This window comes from Cyprinodon tularosa, unplaced genomic scaffold (assembly GCF_016077235.1).
Source record: "Cyprinodon tularosa strain WSP-4 unplaced genomic scaffold, ASM1607723v1 ctg329, whole genome shotgun sequence".
Lineage (NCBI taxonomy): Eukaryota > Metazoa > Chordata > Actinopteri > Cyprinodontiformes > Cyprinodontidae > Cyprinodon > Cyprinodon tularosa.
In genome coordinates this window covers 421958-445636 of record NW_024039040.1, presented here as the reverse complement: position 1 = coordinate 445636, position 23679 = coordinate 421958, and the positions used below count along the sequence as shown (strand labels likewise).

Here is a 23679-nt window from a genome sequence, read left to right as displayed (position 1 = left end):
TTTTCCAGTCTTAGTTTTTTTTTTACAGAGAAAGATGAAACAATGCGTTATGTGTTATAAATAAATAATTTGATGGATTTTATAACCCAAATTGGTAAACTTAGCAGCAGCATATGCTAATCTTGTTACAGTTTCTGTTGGGAGCGTACAGTATAACATGGCTGTATTGCTTTTATTTACAACTGCATAATGAATTTGAGATTTAAATTGGGATTTTTTGACAGCATTTCAGCTTTGTTGTCATCTTTTTAAAATGGTGGCAAATATTGGGGAAATAGGCCTAAAGAGCCCTCTCCGTTACTACTAGCTGTTGGCAATTCATTACTATAAAAATAAGGCCATAAAGATGACTTCATTTTTTATAATCAAATCAAAATACGCAAGTAACCTAGTCTTCTGAGGGTGTCTATTGACTGCTACACAATGGCTATAAGGGTATTACCACACTATCCTGATTTAGACCTGCATTGTGTTACAATCAAAGAATGATACACTGCTGTAGGAAAAAATATAACACATTTCTGTCCTTAAGTTTTAAGCATGTAGCACCTAGCATGTACCACCTAAATCAGGCCACCACAGTTGTTTGTTTTTGCATTATTGAAAAGTTTGCTGAATGAGCACCACAGCTTATACCTGCCATATGCATCCTTTAGTTCACAGCTACAGCAACACAAATGGCAGCAAAGACCCAAGCGCAACACTATATATTCCTATGATGATTACACTTTTCCAATGCAGCCGAGCAGGGATTTTCATATACTTGATCTCACTTAAGTTTGGCATTTGCATTTGTTCTATAAACAACATGGCTGGATTTAATGTTCCACAAAAATCCACTTCAAGATGTAAAAAAAGATGGGCTTCTGTGCAATCCAAGATAGGAACCTGTGTTATTGCAGCTTAACAATATTTTCCCTTTTTTATACCTAAAAATGGGAAATTAATAATAGGCAATGCTTTAAACATAAATACATGTACATTTTATGTAAAAATGCCCCTAAACATTATGTATCCATTTGGTTAATCACTCAGTTATTGTCTAAAGCTGGCACTTTTACTGTCAGGACCGTGAGTTCAGAGATGCATCTCATAAAATAAATATTGGGTAATATTACTTAAACCAATCTATCTTTATTGCTTGGACTCGGGGAAACCACGTTTAAACGTTCATTTCTGTAACAAAAAGAGTGACATTTTTATTGTTATTTATCAGTGTGTTTTTATTTCAATTTGTAGATCTCAATATAACAGCTTGATTCATTCAAATCCTGCTTTCAAATTTTGAAGCCAAATAAAGCAGGTTTAACTCCTTTCCTTATAATAGTGGACTTTCAAAGCTTTAATAGATATTCATGACTGGAACGATATGCTAATATAACTGACTGTTGCTCTGTCTCTACAGTGATGGCGCTGGAAGGACTGGAACCTACATCCTGATCGACATGGTCCTCAACAGGATGGCTAAAGGTGAGTTTAGCCTCCCAGTGTCTTTCCTTCACACTGTTGTGAAGAGACATTTAAATAGTAGCTTGACTATCTTGCACGGACTGTCAGGCAATTTCATTTCCAGTAATGATATTTAATTACATGATTACAGTAATTAGCAGGCAACAGAATGTCACATTTTATGAAAACACTCAGCCGTGTTACCTGTTACTCTTTGAGCCAGGGAAAACAAATAGTTTTTTTTTATTGCTAATTGAATTTAGCCGTCTTGCTCTCTGCTTTATCCCCTCAGTTTATGGTTATGAACGTTGCAAAGATCGTCCTATGCTTATCCAGATGTTTAGAACAGTCTGCACATTTGATTCTAAAAATTTTTGTGAGTGGTCTTGTAATGAGCTTAGAATGTAGGACCCAGAATTCAAGGCAAGACAGACATTTGGTAAGGTTTCAAAGTAATTTATTCAAAAACATAACAGGAATGCTGAGCTGTGGACCTGCGGATCTGCAGGGGCTTCGGGGAGAGTCTGGGCACCGCCCATCAGTGGCATTCTTTTTTAGGGCCCTGTCACACCTTGCGATTTATACAGCGTATGCCTGATATCCCAGAAACTTCTAAAACACTGGCCTACGCAGACCTTTTTATGTATTTTTTAAATTTTGGCCATATACATAGAGTATTCACAATGAGTCCAGAACTTATGTCCAAAGACAGCCCAACTTATGCATAGTGCATGGCAGGGTAATACACATGAAATTATGCCCAGAGGTGCCTGGTCTGCATAAAAAGATGTCTTTGACAGAGGTATCAACCTAGCTGCTGTTTACTGCCCACCCAAAAAGAATAAAGAAAAAGAAAGAAAGAGGGTTTACAGTTGAAGCAGGTTCGGCTTCATGTCTGCTAGGAAGTCTGTTGGTTGTGGCCGTGGGTGTGAACGCAGGGAGGATCCATCAACTCACCTTCTTGCTCACCCTATGATGGGCATGAAGTCTGCAGGAGAACTGACGGTGTCCTCCTGTGATCCCCCTTTTATACCAAAATGCTGCCAGTACGACATTGTACAGTAGCTGTAAGTTACAAACACGTTCAGCGGTTGTGCGGTTGTCAAATACATTGATTTGCACTAGAGATAAGTTCTTGATAACTTACGCAGAAGTTAGGCACACGTTATTCATATGTTTTGGATTAGCTAGACACCACAACTTATGAGTAACTCAACAGTTTTATCAGTTCAGGCCAACTTCTCAGAGAGAGGCAGGATTTAGCCGAGGGGCTGCCAAACAAGATGCGGCGGGAGCTGCCCAGAGTGAACCAGATGCAGCAGCCCCAGTGAACAGGCAGGTCGGGGAAACAGTTCAGAACAGGATGGTTCTGATATCCAGGAGTCTGTAGCCCGGTCATTGGTCATCCAGGGTTCCATTAGTCCACAGAGAGTTCAGACAGGTAGGCTCAGTGGTTGAGAGACAGAACAAGACAAGATATCGGGAAAACTACGGAACTTTAAACTAGCTCCCTCCACTAAGCCAAAACAGGAACAGGGCACATTCAGTGGATAAGAGAAAGGATGTTATCAGGAAACACTAAGACATAATTAAAGAAAAAACCTCTTCACCACTCGCCTATGAGAACGAGAGCATGAACTATAGAAATCAACAATGATCTCCAACTCAAACTCAAACCAATAAATGTAATGATCTGGCCCTGATAGCTGGTCTGAGCCGTATATAAAGCAGCAAGCGCCGGTGGATTAGATGAGTGATAATTAATAATTTAAGTTAACTTCAAGTTTTACTATAAGTGTTTTTATATAATTGTAAACAGAGGCTAAGCTTAATTCTAAAAAGATTATTGAATTAAGTATTTTAGTTAAACAGATTAGGTTTCTGTAATCTATGGAAAACCCTAAAAGTGCTCCAATATATAGATCTGGATGCTATAAGGAACAATATGATTATCCCACCATGAGTTTTTAGTGGTTTTAATACATTTTTGTCACAATGAATAACTCATGTCCCAACCTTTCTTTATTAGCCCATCTTTAAATATCTAAACTTAACTCTCTTAATCTATTTTTGGGACTTCTTTGAAGTCAAAAGCAAGTTGCTCTTCTCTCTTCATCATTCCGGCATCACAAGCCTTTTATTTAGCTCATGCTTATACCTTCTGTAAGGTATATGCATGAGCTAAACCTTTTGTTGTGTTTTAGGACTACATTACATTTGTTATTCTCAACTGTTAAAAAAAAAGAATTTCTTCCCAAATGCAAAATCAAAATACAGAAATTATACTAGTGAAAGAGCATTAATGTAAAAATTACTGATTAAAATTAAACAAATAAGCTAAAAACAAATAAATGAACAAAAAGTTTTCAACAAAAAATAATGGAGTTTGTGAAGCAGATAAGATCCTTCCTCAGACTGACTCCCAGCTTTAGACTTTTAACTATTTCTCTACTGTGAGACAACTAATGATTACTTATGCTTCATGGTGCTCACCAGCCGCCTATATTTTATTTATTTTTTTTTATTTTTTTTTTTAATCAGCATGGAGGTTGTGTTGCACTTTGTCACATTATCCTCCACCCTTCCCATAAGTCAGTGCATAAAAGGTTCTAGTCAAGCTCATCACTGATATGTCATTAGCAAACCTTTTTGAATGGACACATTTATTATCATCAAAGTAGCTTTTGGGCTGCTGGCCATACAGCCTTTTTCATTCCATTATGCCCTGGGACAGATTTTCCTTTACCAATTTATACACATTAGTTGTCAGGACTCAGAACTAAGGACCCAGTATTCGAGGCAAGACAGATAGTTGGATAATTGAAAAACATTTATTTAAAAACGGCAGATTCTGAGTAGCAGCTGCTAGGGTGTCTGAGACTGGAAACTCGGAGAGAAACACAGGTTAGTGACCACATAAATCTAATGGAGGAAGATTATGAACATGAGTCACTAACCTGGTTTACTAGTTCACTCCAAGCCCAGAGAACAAGGTAGGATCCAGCCGGTGGCTGCCAATAAGAGTGCCCAGAGTGTCCCAGATGCTGCAGCCCCAAAAACATGCAGGAGTCTGAAGCCAGGTCAGGCAAACAGATTAGAACAGGCAAGCCCAGAGATCCAGGAGTCCAAAGACAGTTCAGGCAAACCCCTCAGACGGGAACTGGTAGGCTTAGTGGTTGGGAGACAAAAAAGGTCAGGAGCACGAAATCAGAAAAGAAGCCTTAACTGGCCTCTGGCAATAAAAGTAACTCCTAAACAGCCATTCTTTTAGATGTCCTCACTTCTTGATTAGTTGATGATTACATTTGGTAAAAGACTCTTTATCTATATAGTTATTAATGTAGCATGAGACAGAGTCTGTCAAGTCAAGTTAAGTCAGCTTTTATTGTCATTTTCTACATATGTACAAGACATACAAGGGAAATGAAATTACGTTTACTCTCTGCAATATACAAGAAATATACAAGACTGACATTTAAAAACTGACATAAAGTGCGGGACATGACAGGTAACAGTGGTAAGATAAATATAAATATGAAGTATAAACATGTACCTTTGCTGGTCAGTATGCTGCCATTCTCTGCTGTTGCTTATTTAAAGGTATCCCATTAAGAACAATGAAATGTCCCACAACTTTATTCAGAAAATTGCTTTCTTTTGTTGCATATTTTAAATATTTGCAAAGTTTAGATTAGAGACGGGTCAGTCCTCTGGGGCCTTGGTTGTGACTCTGGAGAACCTTCATACTGAAGACAAAACGTTGCCATTTGATTTAGATGTATCAGACCACTGTCATATGTTTAAGTTGTAGGACACTGGCCCTGGTGGGCTGGAGTCCTTGGTCATCTCCAGCATCAGAAGACTCATTCATGTTTTAATCTTACAGTCGGATTAGAAGCTGGAACAGTACATCATACTGGGTCAACAAGATTCGATTTTAACAGTCAATGGGAAAAGATGTAGCTGGGGTTTTTTTGTATTTAACAAATCCTTAATGTGTCAGTTATCACTAGACTAGAAATTCTGGTACATTTAGTCATTCTATGTATTTTAGAATTTGAATCAGAATATGAAATGAATTTAAAGCTTGGTTAAAGAAACAGTGTGAAATAGTGATTATGTGAAACATGACTTATGCAATGTTAGCAGCTAACTGTGAGACAGTCATGATATTTCATTCACATTTTCACAATACTTTCAACTGGATGAGAAGTTAAGAGGACTGACTATGAATACAACAGCATATCTGAAGAAGGTACTTATTCCTTTAAAATAAGAATCTCAAGCAGAAGCATATGGCATTGTTCAAAGTCCTCATCTTTAAGATTCGGAGCAAAATATTAAAATCTTACCAGATAAAGTTGCATGCTGATAGCAAAAAGGTAAAGCTTTGCAAGACAAGCTAATTGATGAAACCATTAGGTTTATTGGCACTTTGATATTGTTTGACGTGACACAACTGGAGCTTGTTACCTAATAATTGTTTAAGATAATAAACTGATTAAGATACATTTACAATTTTCATGCTGACAAAAGATGCCAAAGGGCCAAATGTCATGAGTTTCATTAATGGGATTATGTTCTTCTTATCAATACACTAAGCTAAAAAAAAAAAACGATACATAGAGATTCTTGATCAGGTCTAGATTTCAGACATTTACTCTTTGGTGTAAGTGGTTTCACAAAGTGAGTGCATATCTTTGTGTTTTCCTTTGTGTGCCATGGTGGTGCTGCTACTGTGGCAGAACGAACTCCTGGGTCTTTAATTCCACATCAAAGGGTCAGTTCGGGCATCAGTGGTTGGTTCCCAGGCTGTCACACTGTGATCACGCTTTTCAGCACAGAGGGGTCAGGAACCGAGGGACAGAACTGGGAGGGACGCAGAGGACATCAAGGGAGGAGGTTAAGGACAGATTTTTGTCTTTCCTAGAACACATATATACATTTGCAAAAACAGAAAATGAAACTGAGAGCTCAGGAAACCAATTTAGGAAGTAAAGAAAAGTATTATTTTATCAGTGTTTTCACTTTTTTTTCTAATCTTTTAGATTTGTTTCTATTAAAGTTTGTCTTGCGAAAGTATTAAAAACAACAAGCTTTCCACCTTATGATTTTTATCTATGTGCTGCTTTATGTTGCTCCACCCTACGTTTCTTTCATTCAAATTTGAGGCTAGAAATAAATGAATATTAGAAATTGTCAAAGTTACCAGTACCTCATTTGTGACAACAGTTTTCAGAAAGTCTGTATTACCACCTCAGTTCATATTTTAGATGCATCTAGTTTACTAGTTTCAGTTCTTCTTTTTTGCTGTTTTATGAATACGTCTGACAAAGGATCACTGAAGGTTGGGCCCAAAACATCATCAGTTACCCCTCACACCCCCATGGACCGAGGCAACGGAGCATCTGGTACAGGCCCAGCAGGTTCTGCAACAGCTTTTTCCCTGCTGCCATCAGACTGTTGAACTGTTTAAACTCTAAACTGGACTCTGCATCACACCTGCAACAGTATTTTACACCACCAATGTGGCTGAAACTTTTATAATCCTTTTAAATAATCATTGACACAAGTCAATGTTAAACTGCATTTTGCACCATATTTATTTTGCACTGCACTGAACCTTTCCATCTTAATGCCCTTTTGCACCATTATTTTTATAAAACTGGTTTTCCTTTTCTCATATACATGATGATCACTGCTGCGCTTTATAAATGGTAATGTTCATTTTACTGTTGCAAGCTGTAGGCAACGTCATTTCATATTGTATACACTCGGTGTATACTCGGTGTCTAAGTCTAAAATGTGGTAGTAATCAATTTGATTAGAAAATAGAAATCCACTGATTCTGAAAGTGACGACAATTCAGTCAGAGGCCAAGAAGCATTTTATGGCGGGTACAGAGAAGGGTATAACACCCAATTAAAGCAATAAGAAAATAGTTGCTTTAAACCATCTAAATGTGCACAAAAAAATTATTCAAAGATCTTAAAAGTCCTCTTTTAAGAGGAAGTTTTATAAACTGTAGGCTTTAGGGAACCCACTGAACCTACTGTACACAGGAGCAGGTAATCTTTAACAATAGACACTGAAATTAAGTACAAGACTTTTTGAAAGTGCAACATGAAACTATGGTGGTATTCAGAGTATTGTTTCTCTTTATATCATATGATTTAACTCTAACTTTAACTTATTACTCATCAATATGTAATTCCTAATTCACTTATGCCAAGATTATTGTTTTTTTTTTCTTTTTACTCATTACTTAAAGACATTAAAAATTAAAAAGTGTTTTCCCCCTGCAAGTTTTCATGATTATAACTTTTTAAAACTTTTCTAATTTTCTCATACTGCTCTTTGCAACAGGCTTATATGCGGCTCACTCCTTGCATATTGTCATCCCTGATAACCGTGGTATAGCACAGTCTTGAAAAGTTTGTGAAACAGAGAATTTTTTATTTCATTTCTCATTGTGCATGTGTTTCTCTCCAGCTTAATAATTTGGCTTTTAACGTAACAGACTAACTTGTAGTAAAAAACAAGGGCCAGGTAATAGCTTATTTTGCATTTTAAATGCATTTAAGTCTGAGTTAATTATATTGTTTTTATGAAATCCACATGCTAATGAAAGGTTAACAAGGAAGTCACTTTTCTTTGTTCTGTTCTGTCTTACTATAAGAACATGAAAGCTGATGTAGACAATAAGAAATTTGAGTCTGAGTCTGAAAATGCAGACTTGTCAGATTTGGTAAAAAGGTAACTATCTTAACATTAACAACAACAAAAACCTTAAATTAAGAGTAGATTTCTGTCATGATTTAAGTGTAAAATACATAAGGAAAAGTTTTGTGCATAAAAAAATTAAGAACTTGGCAGCAATTTGATAACTGTCTCTTATGGCTAAAACAGATTTTTTAAATTCCCCTTTTTTTTATAATACACCTCATGCTCTATTTTAATAAAACAGAATAGAAATATTTGTATTTGTTGCACAGCAGGGATATTCAGGTTTATCAGTGGCAAAGCGAAAAGGCAAAGTAAATCAAAGTGGTATTAAAAGATTCACAATATGATGCATTCTTGGAATATGCATTTCACCCTTTGAAGGCAACATAAAACTACATATATTTTTTGACCAAGATCAAATGAGCAGAATTGTCACTCATTTGTTGAATTTTTGGAATGATAATTTCAGAATGTCATCTTGAAACCAACAGATCTCCTCTGTGTGAGTTGTTGTAAGTAACTGAAAACCTTGTTTTGCATTTTAGTTGTGTAAAGGCACTGATAAGCAACCAAAAAGCAACAAAAAACTCAGCTCTGCTCAGGTGGCAGTGTTAGAAAGGAAGAAAAGCAGATTCATTAGTGCGATTTTGCAGTTTTTATCACAAACATGTTGTAATTCTCTGAAAGAGTTTTGAAAAGCTGCTTTATTTGAACCTTTTTGTTTCCTTGTGTCCTCCATCCTGATGGAAGAAACTTACCCACCCCCACTTTTCTTCTTGCTCCTGTTTAAACAGAGAAATCCCCCCTTCCCCTCATCCCACCTCCTGCAGCCGTTAGCTTTCTCTTGATTGCTACAGCTGCACAGGGGGAATTGTAAATTTGCTCAGGAATTATGGTGAGGTAGCAGAGATGAGGAGGTATTGCTCTGGTCCTGAAAGGCTCCCGCCATTCCTCTCCCCTCTCTGTTACCCCTTCACATCCACCCCCTGCCACCACCGGGCACATTTCTCTTCACCGTAAGACTCTTACAAAAGCCTTTTGAGTGGTTGAAGGTTTTCAGCGTGCTTTCAGTTCCCTTTGAAATTTTGCTTTATTATTTCATTGTAGCTGATTAACAGTACGCTCAGCTCCTAAACTCAGGCTTCTTGTTTCAAGGCTTCCTAAAACACTCATTCTTTATTTTTTCCTAAATTCTGTTTTACTGAGTATAAAATCTCTTTCACCCTCATTTAATGGATCCAAGTCCTTGACCTCCACCTTAAATCAGGAGAGTCACAGAAGCTAAAGAAGAAGACTTTCTAAACCAACCCCTCCTTACTCTTTTTCAGACCTCAGTTTTGTAAAAGAAAAGCTGTATCAAAAGAAAAGGTGTTTTTTTTATTTCCAGTTTGCCATCCATTTTGAGGCTTATCAGAAACTAGCTTTTGGTTTAAATTCTTACCCTCCAAATAAAAAGAGAAAAACCAAACCTGTGAGCAGTGTGTTCCTGCTTTTTTGGCTGCACAGGATTCTATTGTGTTAGTAAAAAAAGAAAAAAGAAAAAAAAAACTCATCACAAAACCTGTGAAAGAGAAAGGGAAAGCTCTGAATGAACACTCCCACCATTCATTTTCCTCTTCAAGAAGGGAAGAAAAAGAAGTGTTATTATGTGTCACAAGAAAAAGAAGTAAGTCTCGCATTTCTTTGTATCCCAGGTTGGATGGAAGCAGTGAAAAAAAAAGAGTCCAAAAACAAATTGAATGTTTTTTTCTTCCCCACTCATGTTCTTTGTGAATTTAATTGTTGCTCCTACATCTTCTTTTCTGTTCAACTATTTCTCATTTCAGTGAAGCCTCTACTTTCATGTGCCAAACATTTACTTTTTAAAAACCTCTATAAAAAAAAAATAATAATAATTATTTTACCCCATTGATATTTTAAATCATTTTCCATAGAAAAAATTGTATAAAAAATAAAATATATATTCCTTAGTTACCTGGATCGTGCTTTTGGATAAAATAACACTGCTTATGAAAAGTATAATGAAAATGTTTCTATTTTTTTAATCAAAATTTCTTAAGAGTGTTTTTAAATAAATATAATGATCATGAACTAGATAGAACTCCTGTAACGTTCAGTATTACATTGGATTTGAAGAAGGCTTATGCTGATTTTAAGGGTTAAAACAACCTTTTAAACAGCAGATGTCAGCAAATCTTATCTGGTAGAGGGAGTAAAGCAAAGTAATAAAGAGAAACAAATGTATTTTATTCTTGATACTTAATGCCTGTGGAAATAATCTTTCAACTTAGGCAAATTACCCAATAAGATAAAAAACAAAGGAAGGGAACCTTTAAGCTTTAGGGTCTCATTAGTTCTTAGATGTGGCAAAGAAGCAAACCTGAAAAGCGGAGGAAAAAAAGCTCTTTCATTAGAGCGGTCAGTGATTATAAAAAATGGTTCCTTTAATTTTCTAAACTACAACCAAACAAAAAACAACCATTAGAAATGTGCATCTGATTCTCAATCAATCAAACCTGATTTCAGACCAATTTTCATTTAAACGAGGACAACAGGAACTAATTTACTGAATTAAAACACATGGCAAGACAAATAAAATCAACTCAGATTAGTAAGACCAATTAACTACTAAGTAACTACACAGAAAGAGAGCTTGGTGTCAAAACCTAAAGTAATGGTTAAATACAAAATTAAATGAGCTAGAGATTATATAGTGAAGCTCAAAGCCATTCTTAATATGAATTATACTGTGTTTACTGTGAAAAACATCACCCAGCTGCCTTTAGGTCTTTGAAAGAGCTATTCCAGAGTTTTACAGGAAATTGAAACTCTTAATGTGTATTTCAGTTCTGACTTTAGGTTTCAATATAAAACCCTTCTACAAGGCCAGATGAGTCTGAGGGTTATGTAGAAAAATGGAGGTGAAATATAATGGGCTGAGGTTTTTAAAATATTTGAAAGCCATTAAGTTTAGTTAAAAATTAATCCTATTTTAAAAAGACATTAAGGTGTTTTATAAAGATACTGCCTCCTGTGGTCAAAACATAGAACTGCAGCGCTCTTCTGCTTGTTCTTGTAGCTCCGACCCATACTTGACAAGGTTTTATTTTATGTCACATCCACAGAGCAGCGTGGGAACTTATGACCAGAAGTAAATTAACGAAAATAGGCTTAGCTATATAATAACTGACTTAACGTCTCTTTAAGAAGCAATAATTCCACTTAAGATCGGAGGGGGTTCTCTGAAAAAGCTTATTGGGAGTTTGAATCAAATTCCACACCTGGATTTAATGTCTGATTTTTAGTGATCATTATATATGTTTGTAATGAATGAAACATCCACTCACCACCCATTAAATATTTGTTTGAAACATTTATAAAGAGTTTACAATTTAGTCTTCATCACATTTTTTGTTACTTGCATAGAGGTACTTCATTATCTTCATAGCTTAAATTTAAATGCCAGATTTCATGACATTGTTGCCCAGCAGCATGCAGGACCCAAATATTATCCTTGCAGTACGCCACAGTCCAAGCTATAAACCTTGGATAAACGGCTTCCTTAATTTTTTGAAATTTAATTCTGTGAGAAAATAGTAGAGCTTGTTGAGAAAAGTTCCAGCAGTTCCAGTTAATCTGTTCAACATCTTCCACATCAAGGCCTTTTGCACCATGTCTCTCCTACACTGTTTACATTTTAATCACTTCTGCAACTTTATAAATGGAAATGTTCATTTCACCGATAAGCTGCTGCTCATTTACTGTCGGAAAGCTGAATGTATAGAAATTTCGTTTTGTATACACTCTGGGCCGGATCTATCAAAGGTTTGCGTGTATAAAAACGTGAGCTATTTCACTGCGCACGCTAAAAAATGTACAAACTGATCTATCAACAGCGTGCTAAAAGGATTTGGTCTTTAAAACGTGCTAAATAGCGCCTCTTATCCATTTAGTACTTTTTCTGCAATGAATATGCAATATGGGGCGTTTACACGCAAAAGTGCGTCTTGTGGGAGGAGAACATGTAAATATATTAATTTAGCACTCGCAAAGTGATTTATCAAACCTGAAAGCAATTTTGATAACGGTATTTGACTCTATATTTAACACGTTTCCAAAGAAGGTGCAAATGGTCTGTATGCATAATTGCGCACACATGGCAGCGGTTATTGTGGCAAGAAGGAGACATCGAAATGAAGCAAGGAGACGCAGAGAACGCATTTTTTCACTCCGTGTGAATATTTTTGGAATGAAGGAGGAAACGATCATCAAAACATATCGTTTATCCAGCATTGACATTTTGGAGCTGCAATTCCAGTGATTTGCTCCTCACAGAGCGTCAGCTGTAGGCCTACTTGTTCCTCAATGCTGGTCAGAGGCATCTTATCTACTGTGCCCCCTCCTGTTTTGTTCGCAGATGTTTTGTTATATGCCAGTTTTTCTTTGGTTCGCCTTCTAATATCCTGGTATCTTCTTTTAACTTCATCCACTGTTCGCAAGGTTTCACCGACAGCGTTTACTTTATTACAGATTTGTTCACATATAGCGTTCCTCTGTGTGACAGTCACACTTCTTTGCTGTAGCTCCCTTAAAGGTACACTATGCAACCGGTGTTGATTTTCCAGCGAGGCTCCCCCCAGAGGGCGAAAGTAAAAGTGCACTGTCGTAAATATGCACAGCTGTTCTCCTGGTTTCTCCGTCAAGCCAGGCGCGGTTGTTTTGAGCTTAGCAGCGAATGACTAATGCTGCGTTCACACTGGACGTAGCTGGCGCGACAGAAGCAGCGAGTTTACATGCAAAGTCAATGGTTGACGCGCGTCAAGGCGCAGCAAAAGGTCCCGCGGCGCGTTTTGAGCAACAGGCGCAGCACGTCTGAGCAGCTGAAGCAGCGCTCCGGGCGTCGGGCTAAGCATCTGACGCAGGGAGAGAGACACAGCGCTGATGATCAATCCTCTTTTATTGACGCCTAAATTAACTTAAAATGCAGAAATCTGCCGGCAGAATATGCAGTTGGATTATTTAGATGAAAAACACCTACCAGCTGCCGTGGTGAATCGCGAGGAGGCAACCCGGCCAGAGGCTGCTGATGAAGGGATCCCTACTTTCGGCGCATCCCTGGTATGTGGGGGTCTGAGCGGCTCCGACAGAAAAAATATTGAAGGCAGGATAATAATCTGAATGAACTGACTGCACTGATTACGTTTTCAGGTGTATTTTCTCACTTAAACACATATTAAAACTACTTTATTCCCACTGATCACAGCAAATATAGCTGCAAGGCAGAGAAAGGAAGCTCCGCCCAACGCGCGTCAGACACACTTTTGCACCGCGCAGCCAGAGCAGCAAAGCTGTTTCAGCCGCGTCAGAACTAACTGGTACAAGCAGCAAAAATGAAGCAGCAGACGCGATTTTGCTGCTTTTGCTGCGTGAACGTAGCATAACTGCACAAAGATCGCCACTGTGCTAGCAACGAGCATGCTTTTAACTGGGGGCTTGTAGCAGTTCTCGCCGTAAAGCAAGACTGACTCTCGCGAGACTTCTGAGCCTGTGGGTGCGGGTCGGTGCTCCTGCAGTTGCAAGTGCAGTATTTCCCCCACAGACCACCAGGGCGGCCGAGAATACCTTTGTTCAACCTGAAATGACTCATTTAATCATCCATAACGTTATGGAACACATTAATTAACTGAAAAATGTTGCATAGTGTGCCTTTAAATGTTTGTTGGCTTCATCCATCAACACCTCCATTTCCATGGGTCGAATTTCCTTTTGCGCTTTCTGCTGTCCAAACTCGCCATGCCGCAAACCACAAAACGTGCAAAACCATCATTTAAATAGGGTGTCTCCAACAGTTTTGCACCTGCCACCAGTTACGCAATCGCTCTTGTTAAATCACCCGCAAAGCATGGTTCAGCCCCTCACGCAAAATTCCAGTTTGCGAGCGCAAATTACTGCACGCAAAATTGGATCTTGATAAATCCGGCCCTCTGTGTATAAAATGACAATAAGGTTTGTCTACGTCAACAGTGATAGAATCAGCCTTATAAAATTTGAATTTTTAAATGAAAGAATTCCTTTATTCTACTCGATCAAAGTCAGATTGATACTATTTTTGGTTTCTCAATTGGCCTCTGGAACTACTGATGGAAACATTAGGCTTGGATAAGTTTACTAAACCATCTCTTTCACTATTAGAGTTTTTTTTGTAATGTAACAAACTCCAGTAACAAAGATGTATGTTAGACAGCCTAAACACTTCACTTTATGTCATTGGTGATTATGCATTATTTTTGTAAACCACAGTATACTCAGGTTTTCACAGCTTAATGAGGCTTGTTTTTGCCAAAACTTTTCATATTAAGTCTTTTTACAGAACATTAACTGTTCTAGTCACAACACAAAAAAAGTCCTATAAAAGCTGTCTGTGGTTGAAGAAGTATCTTTTGGTTCTTTCTCCCTGTCAGACAACCAAAACAATGAAATGGTTGCCTCAGACTTGACCAACAACTGACTGGAAATATAGTTTAAAGCTCATTTAAATCCCAAGTTTTGACTAAGACAACTGAGTTCACAAAGCAATAAAATGTAATCTGATTTAAACCATGGTGCTGCCAGGTAAATTTCCCACTGGAGAATAGCCCAGTTGCCTTTTAATATAGATATATTGACTTTATAGATAAAACCCTGTAGACTAAAACTCTTATTTTGTTGTGTTTTTTTTTTTTTTGTTCTGTTTTCTTGTAAAGCCTTATAGCACGGTATTTCTTTATAAAAGATTCCAGATTATTTTCTGTTTAGTTTCAACATATTTTTTCCTCTGGTTTGCACTAAAAACATGTAGGTTGCTTTAACTGCAAGATTACATTGTGAACTGCCACTTCTATGACCTTCAGTTGAGAGTTAACATTGATGACCACATGACGTGCTTTATCTTTCTATTTAAATTATTTCTGCTCTTAGAGCAACAAGGACAGATCATTTGGTTTTCTTGCACTCTAGAAAAGCTTTCAAATCAAAATATTTTTTCTTTCAACAGGCCAGTAAAGGTTGAAACAAAGAAATGACAAGGATCAATCAAGTCAGCTCATCATAGAACTGTAGTCTACCGCAAAGATAGCTTTTGTTGGCTTCTTTTGTCATGTTTTTTCCTAGTCCATGAAAATATCCCAAAAGGGTTTGTGTAAACAGCATGAAGGTGATCTCTTTTTGCTTTAGAAGAAGAAAATCGTTATAAACATCCCGTTTTTCACTGAGGTTAGCCGGATCATCTTCCCTTTGCATTCAGAACAATACAGCATCATTTTTCATGTGTCTGTTCTGTTTGTGTGTGTCTGACAGGTGCCAAGGAGATTGATATTGCAGCCACTCTGGAGCACCTGCGGGACCAGAGGCCAGGAATGGTCCAAACCAAGGTAACACACCTGAGTCCAGAATGTTTGCTCATGTTGAAATAATCTAATTAGTTCCACGTCTTTAAAAAAGCAGCCCGACCCCTGACTTTATATGTTTATGGTCTGATGAGGTCATTTATTGCTCATTTACACATGGGCCAACAAGTTCTTCATGTGCATTGGTCGGATCAACATAGAAGGCAAAAACGGATGTGGTGATTATAGATGGCTCATAAAGTGCAGGATTTAGTCTTACAATTTTAATGAACAATTATATGCAATGAAGACATATCCATGCGTAGATGTATAAAAACGTTAAAAGTTCCTTTTAATTTTTTATTTTATTCAATGTCTTCCTTGCAAGCATTATAGAAATCTTTATATTGAAGTTACATTAAGGTAATTCCAATAGTAGTGGTACTAAATTATCTGTCTTAGTTGTTTTTTTTGTCATGTTTGCATAGACAACTATGAATAGTTTAAAGGAAAATTCCGGTTTTTAACACTTTTAGCCCCTTTTCTGTATTGTCCAGGATGAAATCGAATGATCGACACCAAAATTTTGACGATTGGTCCTGTCTCGGCTATTTGGCTCATGTAGAATCCCCCCTGGCTGCTTCAGAATGGCTTGCATAGTGCATGTCAGATAATGTCCTTAAAACAACCTTAAACGTTCTTTTTTTTTAAATATGCTACCCACCGGGTCGTCAGCGCTGTTCAATGACGTTCCAAAAAAGGTTTTGTGAAGAAAAACCGTTCCTGTCTTGTTTTATTTAGAATTTTGTAAATCCCAGAACTATTTTTTCCGATACATCACAACCGCTTATAAACTTCCGCTTCCCGTTCGAATCTGAAGCGTTGTACATTCCAGACCACTAGTTGGCGACAATGTCTCTATACTTTGGGAATGTAGGACCACTGTGTAGGACATAGCAAACAAATTTTCAGAGTTTTTTAAAGTGTTTTACAGAGACGTTAGCACCTCCACGTCGGAGTACACAGAGTGAAGCAGAAACACTTGGGCCTTGCGAAAGGACTACAACTAAGCGTAAACAGGCCCCCTTTCCGTTTCCGGTGGCGGAGGGATATTAACTATTCCAACAGAACTCGATGGGATTTACAAAATGCTAAATAAAACACTACAGGAACGTTTTTTCTTCACGAAACTTTTTTTGGAACGTCATTGAACAGCGCTGACGACCCGGTGAGTAGCATATTTTAAAAAAAGAACTTTTAAGGTTGTTTTAAGGACATTATCGGACATGCACTATGCAAGCCATTCTGAAGCAGCCAGGGGGGATTCTGCATGAGCCAAATAGCCCAGACAGGACCAATCGTCAAAATTTTGGTGTCGATCATTCGATTTCATCCTGGACACTACAGAAAATGGGCTAAAAGTGTTAAAAACCGGAATTCTCCTTTAACTAAACTGAAGAAGTCAGGTCCTGAAAAACAATGCAAAGTTTTTCCGTGTACTCAGCGCTCTTTGGTCAAAATGCAAGAAATATTTTTTTTGCATTTCTACTGTTTGTGTACACGAAAATGGGAGGAAATAAAAAACTTGTTCAAGGATTCAAAAACATCCCAGTGTTTCCAGTGTGCAAAGGAAAATTGTGCGTGTCTTCATGTGCTTATGAGAATGCATTGGGCACATGCACAGAATCGCAATCAGTAGAAAGTAATGCATTAAGCCACTGAAGCAAAAGCAGATATGTCTATACTAACATTTCATTCCCTGCTATTCCTTTTATTTTATTTAGTAGCAGTGCCATCATAATCAGGGAGGGTTTGTAGTGAATTTGTTTTCCTCCTGTGTCCGACTCCCTGTCTGGATCATAATTTTTTTAGAATTGAATGCCGTTTTCTTAATCAACTGCCAAAAATGAACTCTACCTTTATCTCTTCTGGAAGCAGCAGTAGAGCTCTGTGTCACGCTCCAAAAACAAAGTTCTGGTCTGATTTACCAAGTGACTAGAAGGGCTTCTTTTTGCAACTAAGAGAAGAACCGACAGGTGACAGTCTGTGGAACCTGGGGTTTTATGTTCTTTCTTTAAAGAAGATTGACAGAGTCCTCTTCTGCTTGTTCTTATAGCTCGCCCTGGTACTTGATTTTATTTTATTATTTTTTTTCACCTTATGTGAAGTAGCCATTAGTCTCTAAGTCTCTAACACTGGACACACTTGACACTGACGTCACATGCACAGAAAAATTGCGGGTAATTCTGACTTAACGTACATTTAGGAGGTCTCAGTCCGCTCATCATAAGATGTTTTAGCTGTAAACAGTAATGAAAGATGTATTATAAAGCAGTAAAATTATATGAAATGTCTCTTTAATGAACCAGAATAAAATGGCTCAGTTCCCTAATAAGCATTTCTATTTAGTGTTGCATTGGTCTGGTATGGAGCCATTCATATGTTCAGGTGTGTTGAAGGAGGGACGAATCTAATAGTTGCCTAATAGTAGCTCTCCAAGGTTGGATTCATGCACTCTTCGACTAAAACAATCGCATTTGAGAAGAAAATAATTCAGATCATCACATGATTATTGATCATCACTGTGCAAATGCAGAGTAAGGACAACTTCTGTCAGGAAGGTCGCATTTTGCCCGAACTTTAAAGCTTTCTTGATATAGCAGATATCAGACTGATCAACAATTACATTTTTATTTTTTTTTATTTTTTACAAACTAACATGAAAGAGCACCTGCAGATGACCCACTTCCTCGGTGTTGATGATCTTATAATTTTTCCTAAAGAAACTCATTCCTCAGCACGTTGTACAGAGTGACTCCAGGCTGCTGTGAAAACAATTACAGGCTGTTATGAGAACATAATTAGAAAGAAAGTCCAGACTGTGTATAAAACATCAGCTGTATTGATCTTAGCTTTTATTAAAGCCTGTGGCCTGAAGAGGTGTGTCACCACTGTTCCTTGTGAACCAATTACCCTCATACTCAAGAGCCCAACCTTTGCCAACACTTATGATGTCCATCACTTATAACGGACAATGCTTTCCTTTCCTCTCATTAAACGGGCCAATGACAAAAGGACTGCTTTTATTTGAAAGAATTTCCCCTCTACTCCACTCTGTTTGAAATCATCACACCAGGGGATATATTTACATTAAAATCATAAATTAAATCAATATTCTTCATATTTTGTTTAACACTATTACAGTAGTTCCCATTTAAAATTTCCTCACTTTTCTTGATGGGCTCTTGGCTCGTCCTTGGCAGTTCCCCCACTATTCCTTTTTAAATGTCAATCTTTGTACTAAAATATTCTTTTTGTGATGATTGGTTGATATTAAGATCTAAAGAGAAGCATAATCTCCTTGTTAGACCCTGTAATTAAGTGAAAGGGTGGAGTCGCCCAGAAGAAGGAGGGGGCCACTCCAGTGGCTGGAAGTTGGAGGGGATTTCACTGGGGGTTGGAGGGAAGTGGGCTGCCATCCGGCTGGCGTTTGACAAGGAAATGGTAAATGGTAAATGGCATGTACTTATATAGCGCCTTTATTCAAGTTAGGAGACTTGACCAAAGCGCTTTACACTACATTCATTCACCCATTCACACTCACACCTCACACAAAAGGAAGGGCCATTTTGAATGGCTGCTACTGTTACACACATCTAAGGTAGAATTATGTGGCAAACAAATTAAGTGTTGTTTTTACAAATATTAATCAATGGGTTCCATTCCTGTTCAAAGCTCACCCGTAGAGAAATACTTATAGTCAACTTCAAGATTTCTCTCTCTTGTGCTCATTTCCTCTGTTTTGAGGAATATACTTGGGTATTCCTGTACCAAACCTTACCTTAATTAATGCAACCCCATAATTTCAAAACTTTTATTTTATGGTTACTTAAAGTATTTAATAAAAAAAAAAGATAATTAGCAGGTAAATGATCAATAATCACAAAATGTTGCAAATTCAGTCAGAACTAATATTATCCCTTCAGTAACTCTTGTTGTTCTAGTTTGCCAGAAATCTTAATCCCCTCATCTTCTGAGGCGCTTTAATTTCAACTTGTCTTTCCCTTTGTCTTTTGCAGGATCAGTTTGAATTTGCGTTGACAACTGTTGCTGAAGAGGTGAACGTGATTCTGAAGGCCCTCCCTCAGTAGGAAGAAGAGGATCCTCTTCCATTCCACCTGGAGGATTGTTCCTATTGTTGTTTCCTTTTCCTTTCATTTATTTCCTGCGTCCATTTATTCCCAGTCTCTTTTTTTCACTCTTTTTTTCCCCTTTCTCCATCCTTTTCAATTGATCCACAGTTTGATCTGTTTCTCTTTTTCAAATCCTTCTCTTTTCCCCTCACTCTTTACTGACCTTTTTTCTTCTTTTTACCTTTACCCATCTATCTTGGTCCAAACCACCCTTGTTTATTTTCATTTTTCTATTTTCCACCCTTAAAATATATTATCTGTTCCAATTAGTTGACATTGTGACAGGAAACTGCTGTTCCACTCTTGTACATAGCTGGATCCTCCCTCTGTTATCCTACAGTTTATTTTTTACCAAAATCTTTGTTAGAATATCTATACTAGGTTTGTGTTTGATCAGTGACCTCATGGACATCAATTGAGTATAGCAAGGTTTGGTAACATTTAGCTAAAATCAAGATGTTTTGCTTTGAGTCTCTATTGATTAAAAGCTTATTTGTATAATGCATTATATAGTCCTGTACAAAAAGAGGTGATACCAGTGGGAAGGTGGATGTTAATTAGAATGTCTCTTGATGATCCGACATTTTTATTTGAACCTGAACATTAAACTGAATTGATGCTCCTGATTGCTCTTTGGGTGTGTGGAAAGGTAATTGTCATGTTTTGTTGGGTTTTCAGTGCCATGCTGTGTTATATTTTCTTGCAGTATCCTATTGTGTCACTCAGTGGGGTACTTTGGGTACAAAAAGCAACTAGTTTAACCCCCAACTGAAGTTAGTTTTGTTTCACTCGAAATATATTTTAGCAAAGTAAACACGACTAATGTTAGAAATGTAATAATGATTTTATTGTTGTACTTTTAGTGTATGCAATATTGTGTTTCTTCAGCCTGAATTGATCTCTTGTGGGAAACTAATATTGTGGCTCGTGAAGTTACACCCATGTCTGCCTTAATAAAAATATTGTAGAACTGCTGTAAAAAGCCACTTATGTTGCTGAAACTACCTTTATATTGACCTTATTCCAGCTGATTAAGGGTTAATTGTGCTTCACGTCATTGAAAATAAATAAATACTCAGTAAATGAAGCTGAAACATACATTATTGTGACTGATATAAATATCAAGGTGAAGCATAAAACTGGATTATGGGCTATATAATGGGTTTCAAACAACCACATTTGGAATAAAATTCTTTAGTTTCGCTTCTCAGATTCTATATGTAGCATAAATGGATGATTTGTACACAGTAGCAAAAATCTTTTCCCCCTCGAAATGCATTCTAAAATTGTTTGCTGATGCTGTAAATTAAAAGCACAAGAAACTGTTCTGGGCGTTGTGTGTCATTTTTCATGCTCTCTTAGAAAAATAATAATAATAATTTCACTGTCACACAGATTATTCTCCTAAAGCCATCACTTTGCTCCAGCAGGACTTTCTTTCTTCCCATCAAAAAAGAAAACAAAATAAAAAGACTCCATCTCTAGTTTATAATTTTGTTAATATTAGCTTTTTTAGCAAACAAATTCTGATCACATTGGAAAAACAATCTAGAAATAAGTAAAAAATGTCTTAAATGAATTTACCCTCAATTTGAGTAGGTAAATGATATAGTGGAATGAGTATTTTTACAATTTAAATAAGATTATTAGATAATATGCACTAGAAATACGACAATGAAAATAAGTGTAAATTGTCTTATTCCATTGGAAAAATGTCTCCTTTACCTCCTCAATCCAAGAACAGAAGCACTTATTTTAAGTAAAAAATTACTTATCTAGATTTTGATTTTTTTCCAGTGTAATATTTATGCTCTCAGAAAATTGTGCTATTTCGGCTATTTCTACAGTAGCATCTGTTTATTGTTTATTTTGATGGAATAGAAGAAAAAGTGAAATATTAACGGTATAAATCTTTCTTCACCAAAACCTTTGCTATTTAGCAATATTTCACATCAACTGTATTCCCAATGCATTTTCCCATCTCGGGTGACATTGTTGGGTTTTCATCAGAAATTAATTATTGGGTGAAAATGATGAGAAAAATGTTAGTTTGTTAGAATTTTTTCTTTAACCGTAAAGACTGTCAACCACAGCCAACAAACAATTTGTGTTAATAATATTGCCAAAGTTCTACATGAATCAATAAAACAACATTGAAGTATTTTAAAACTACTTTTAGATCCATTTTTTAAAATAAATGCAAAAAAATTTTATATTTGCGTCTTATAAATAACGCTGAATTTTTTTTTTTAATGAAGGCAAAAAAAACAGTTTAATTGAAGTAGGTATAAATATTGCACTTATGTTTCCCATATGGACATTGCACAAATGAATATCAGCTTTACACAAGAGTTAAAATGTCATCAGTGATGTTTGACTGTTTTTGAAAGTTCACTATATTTTTTATCTTTATAAGTCATCCTAAACCAAGACCTTTGAAACAACCAGCCTATGTAGCTTATTTCAAGCTCTATGTCACATTGGCAGGTCTTGAACATTATTTTGGAAACTGATTTAAAAAAAAAAAGCTTTAAATTAGATTCCGCTGCATTTTCAAATGCAATTATGTCATGGTTGTTGAGCTTGTTCTGCAGATTAATCGCAGATCTTTCTGAGCCTTATCAAACAAACTCAACATGCCTCCGTTGTAAGGAATCAATAAAAACTGTTACCTTCTGTAAGCCAAGTTGATCATGGCTAAACAAAATAAAAGCTGCTGCTCTTCCAACATGATGCAACGCTGCAACAATGTTGAATCATACAGTAAGTGGATTAACCTAGTTTAGTTAAATTAAACCGACGTGCGATGAATGGTTAAATACATTGAATTAGAGTGTTTTTATTACAGAATGACATCTGGACATTTCAGAATATTAACAAATTAAACTTTGTGGAGATGATTATTGAACTCTTTTAAAGCTAAACGGCTATCTATTGGATGGTTCCTCTCCATTTAAGATGACCAGGCATCCTAATGTAACAGCTTTGGCTTTTTTGCTTTTTCTCTCTCCAAATAGTCAAGTATAGAGAGACGGCTTATATATTGCTTTAAAACTGATGAAATATTTAGTTCGGGTAAACGGCGTGTGAATAAATTCTGTTGTGATGCTGATTTTTTAATTTGCCACCATTGTGTTTGGAATGCAATTATCCACAGTCATTTTCACCATCTGGGTGGGCGTTAGAAGCATCTGTTTTATGGAATACAGAACTAACAGCTGTGTTTTAAATCACATAAAGTGTCATTAGCTTTAGGTGTGGGCCAAAGTGGCATCCTACAGTAGACAACATTTCAGCTTATGCTTCACCAGTTTTTATTCCAAGCACCACAGGGGGACAGTTTTACCATTTGACAGAAAAACATAACAGATTGGCATGAAAACTCTGATTAAAGTAGGTAGGGGAATTGCTGCAATTCCTATTTATGTAAACGGTTCTTTTAAAAATGGCTATCGACTAGGATTGATGCTACAAACAGTACACCTCTATTACAAATTAGCAGATTTTCCTGAAGCTAAACAAATAACCTTTTGATATTCTCAACTCTTTATGGAAATTAATGTCTAGTGTTTCTAGGTTACAACAAAAAAAAAGTTAGGTGTTAGTTGGAAAGCTCCTAAAGTTAGATTACTTAATAAGCACAGAATAAAGGGTCCTAATTTATAAATGAACCCTCCATATGCTCCCCAGACAAGGTACTCATCAGGATGCCTTTTGCCATTCTGTTAGTAATAAGGGAACATTACAAAAATTGGGTGAGATAAAAGCAAGACTACTTATAAAGTAGCATCAACATTATTCCAGAGAAGTTAATTAATGCTACACAATTCTACTTCTAATCAATATGCATTGATTTTCCCAAGGGCTTATTTTTAGGAAGTACAACTATATCTGTCTTAAACAACTGATCTTGTCTTCCAGGTGATTCCAGTTCTCACACAACAATC

At 36.7% G+C, this 23679-nt stretch overlaps 1 protein-coding gene across 1 annotated transcript in view; it reads left to right on the top strand.

Moving 5' to 3' along the window:
- The window catches only part of LOC119788871 (receptor-type tyrosine-protein phosphatase N2-like), a 299019-nt gene extending 277959 nt beyond the window's left edge, over window positions 1-21060 (top strand). Inside the window, exons 21-23 of the mRNA XM_038293569.1 lie at window positions 1406-1470; window positions 15511-15584; window positions 19619-21060. Coding sequence (XP_038149497.1) covers window positions 1406-1470; window positions 15511-15584; window positions 19619-19690 — 211 coding nt within the window. The 3' untranslated portion in view covers window positions 19691-21060. The remainder of the gene's footprint in view (window positions 1-1405; window positions 1471-15510; window positions 15585-19618) is intronic.
- The last annotated feature ends 2619 nt before the right edge of the window (window positions 21061-23679 follow it).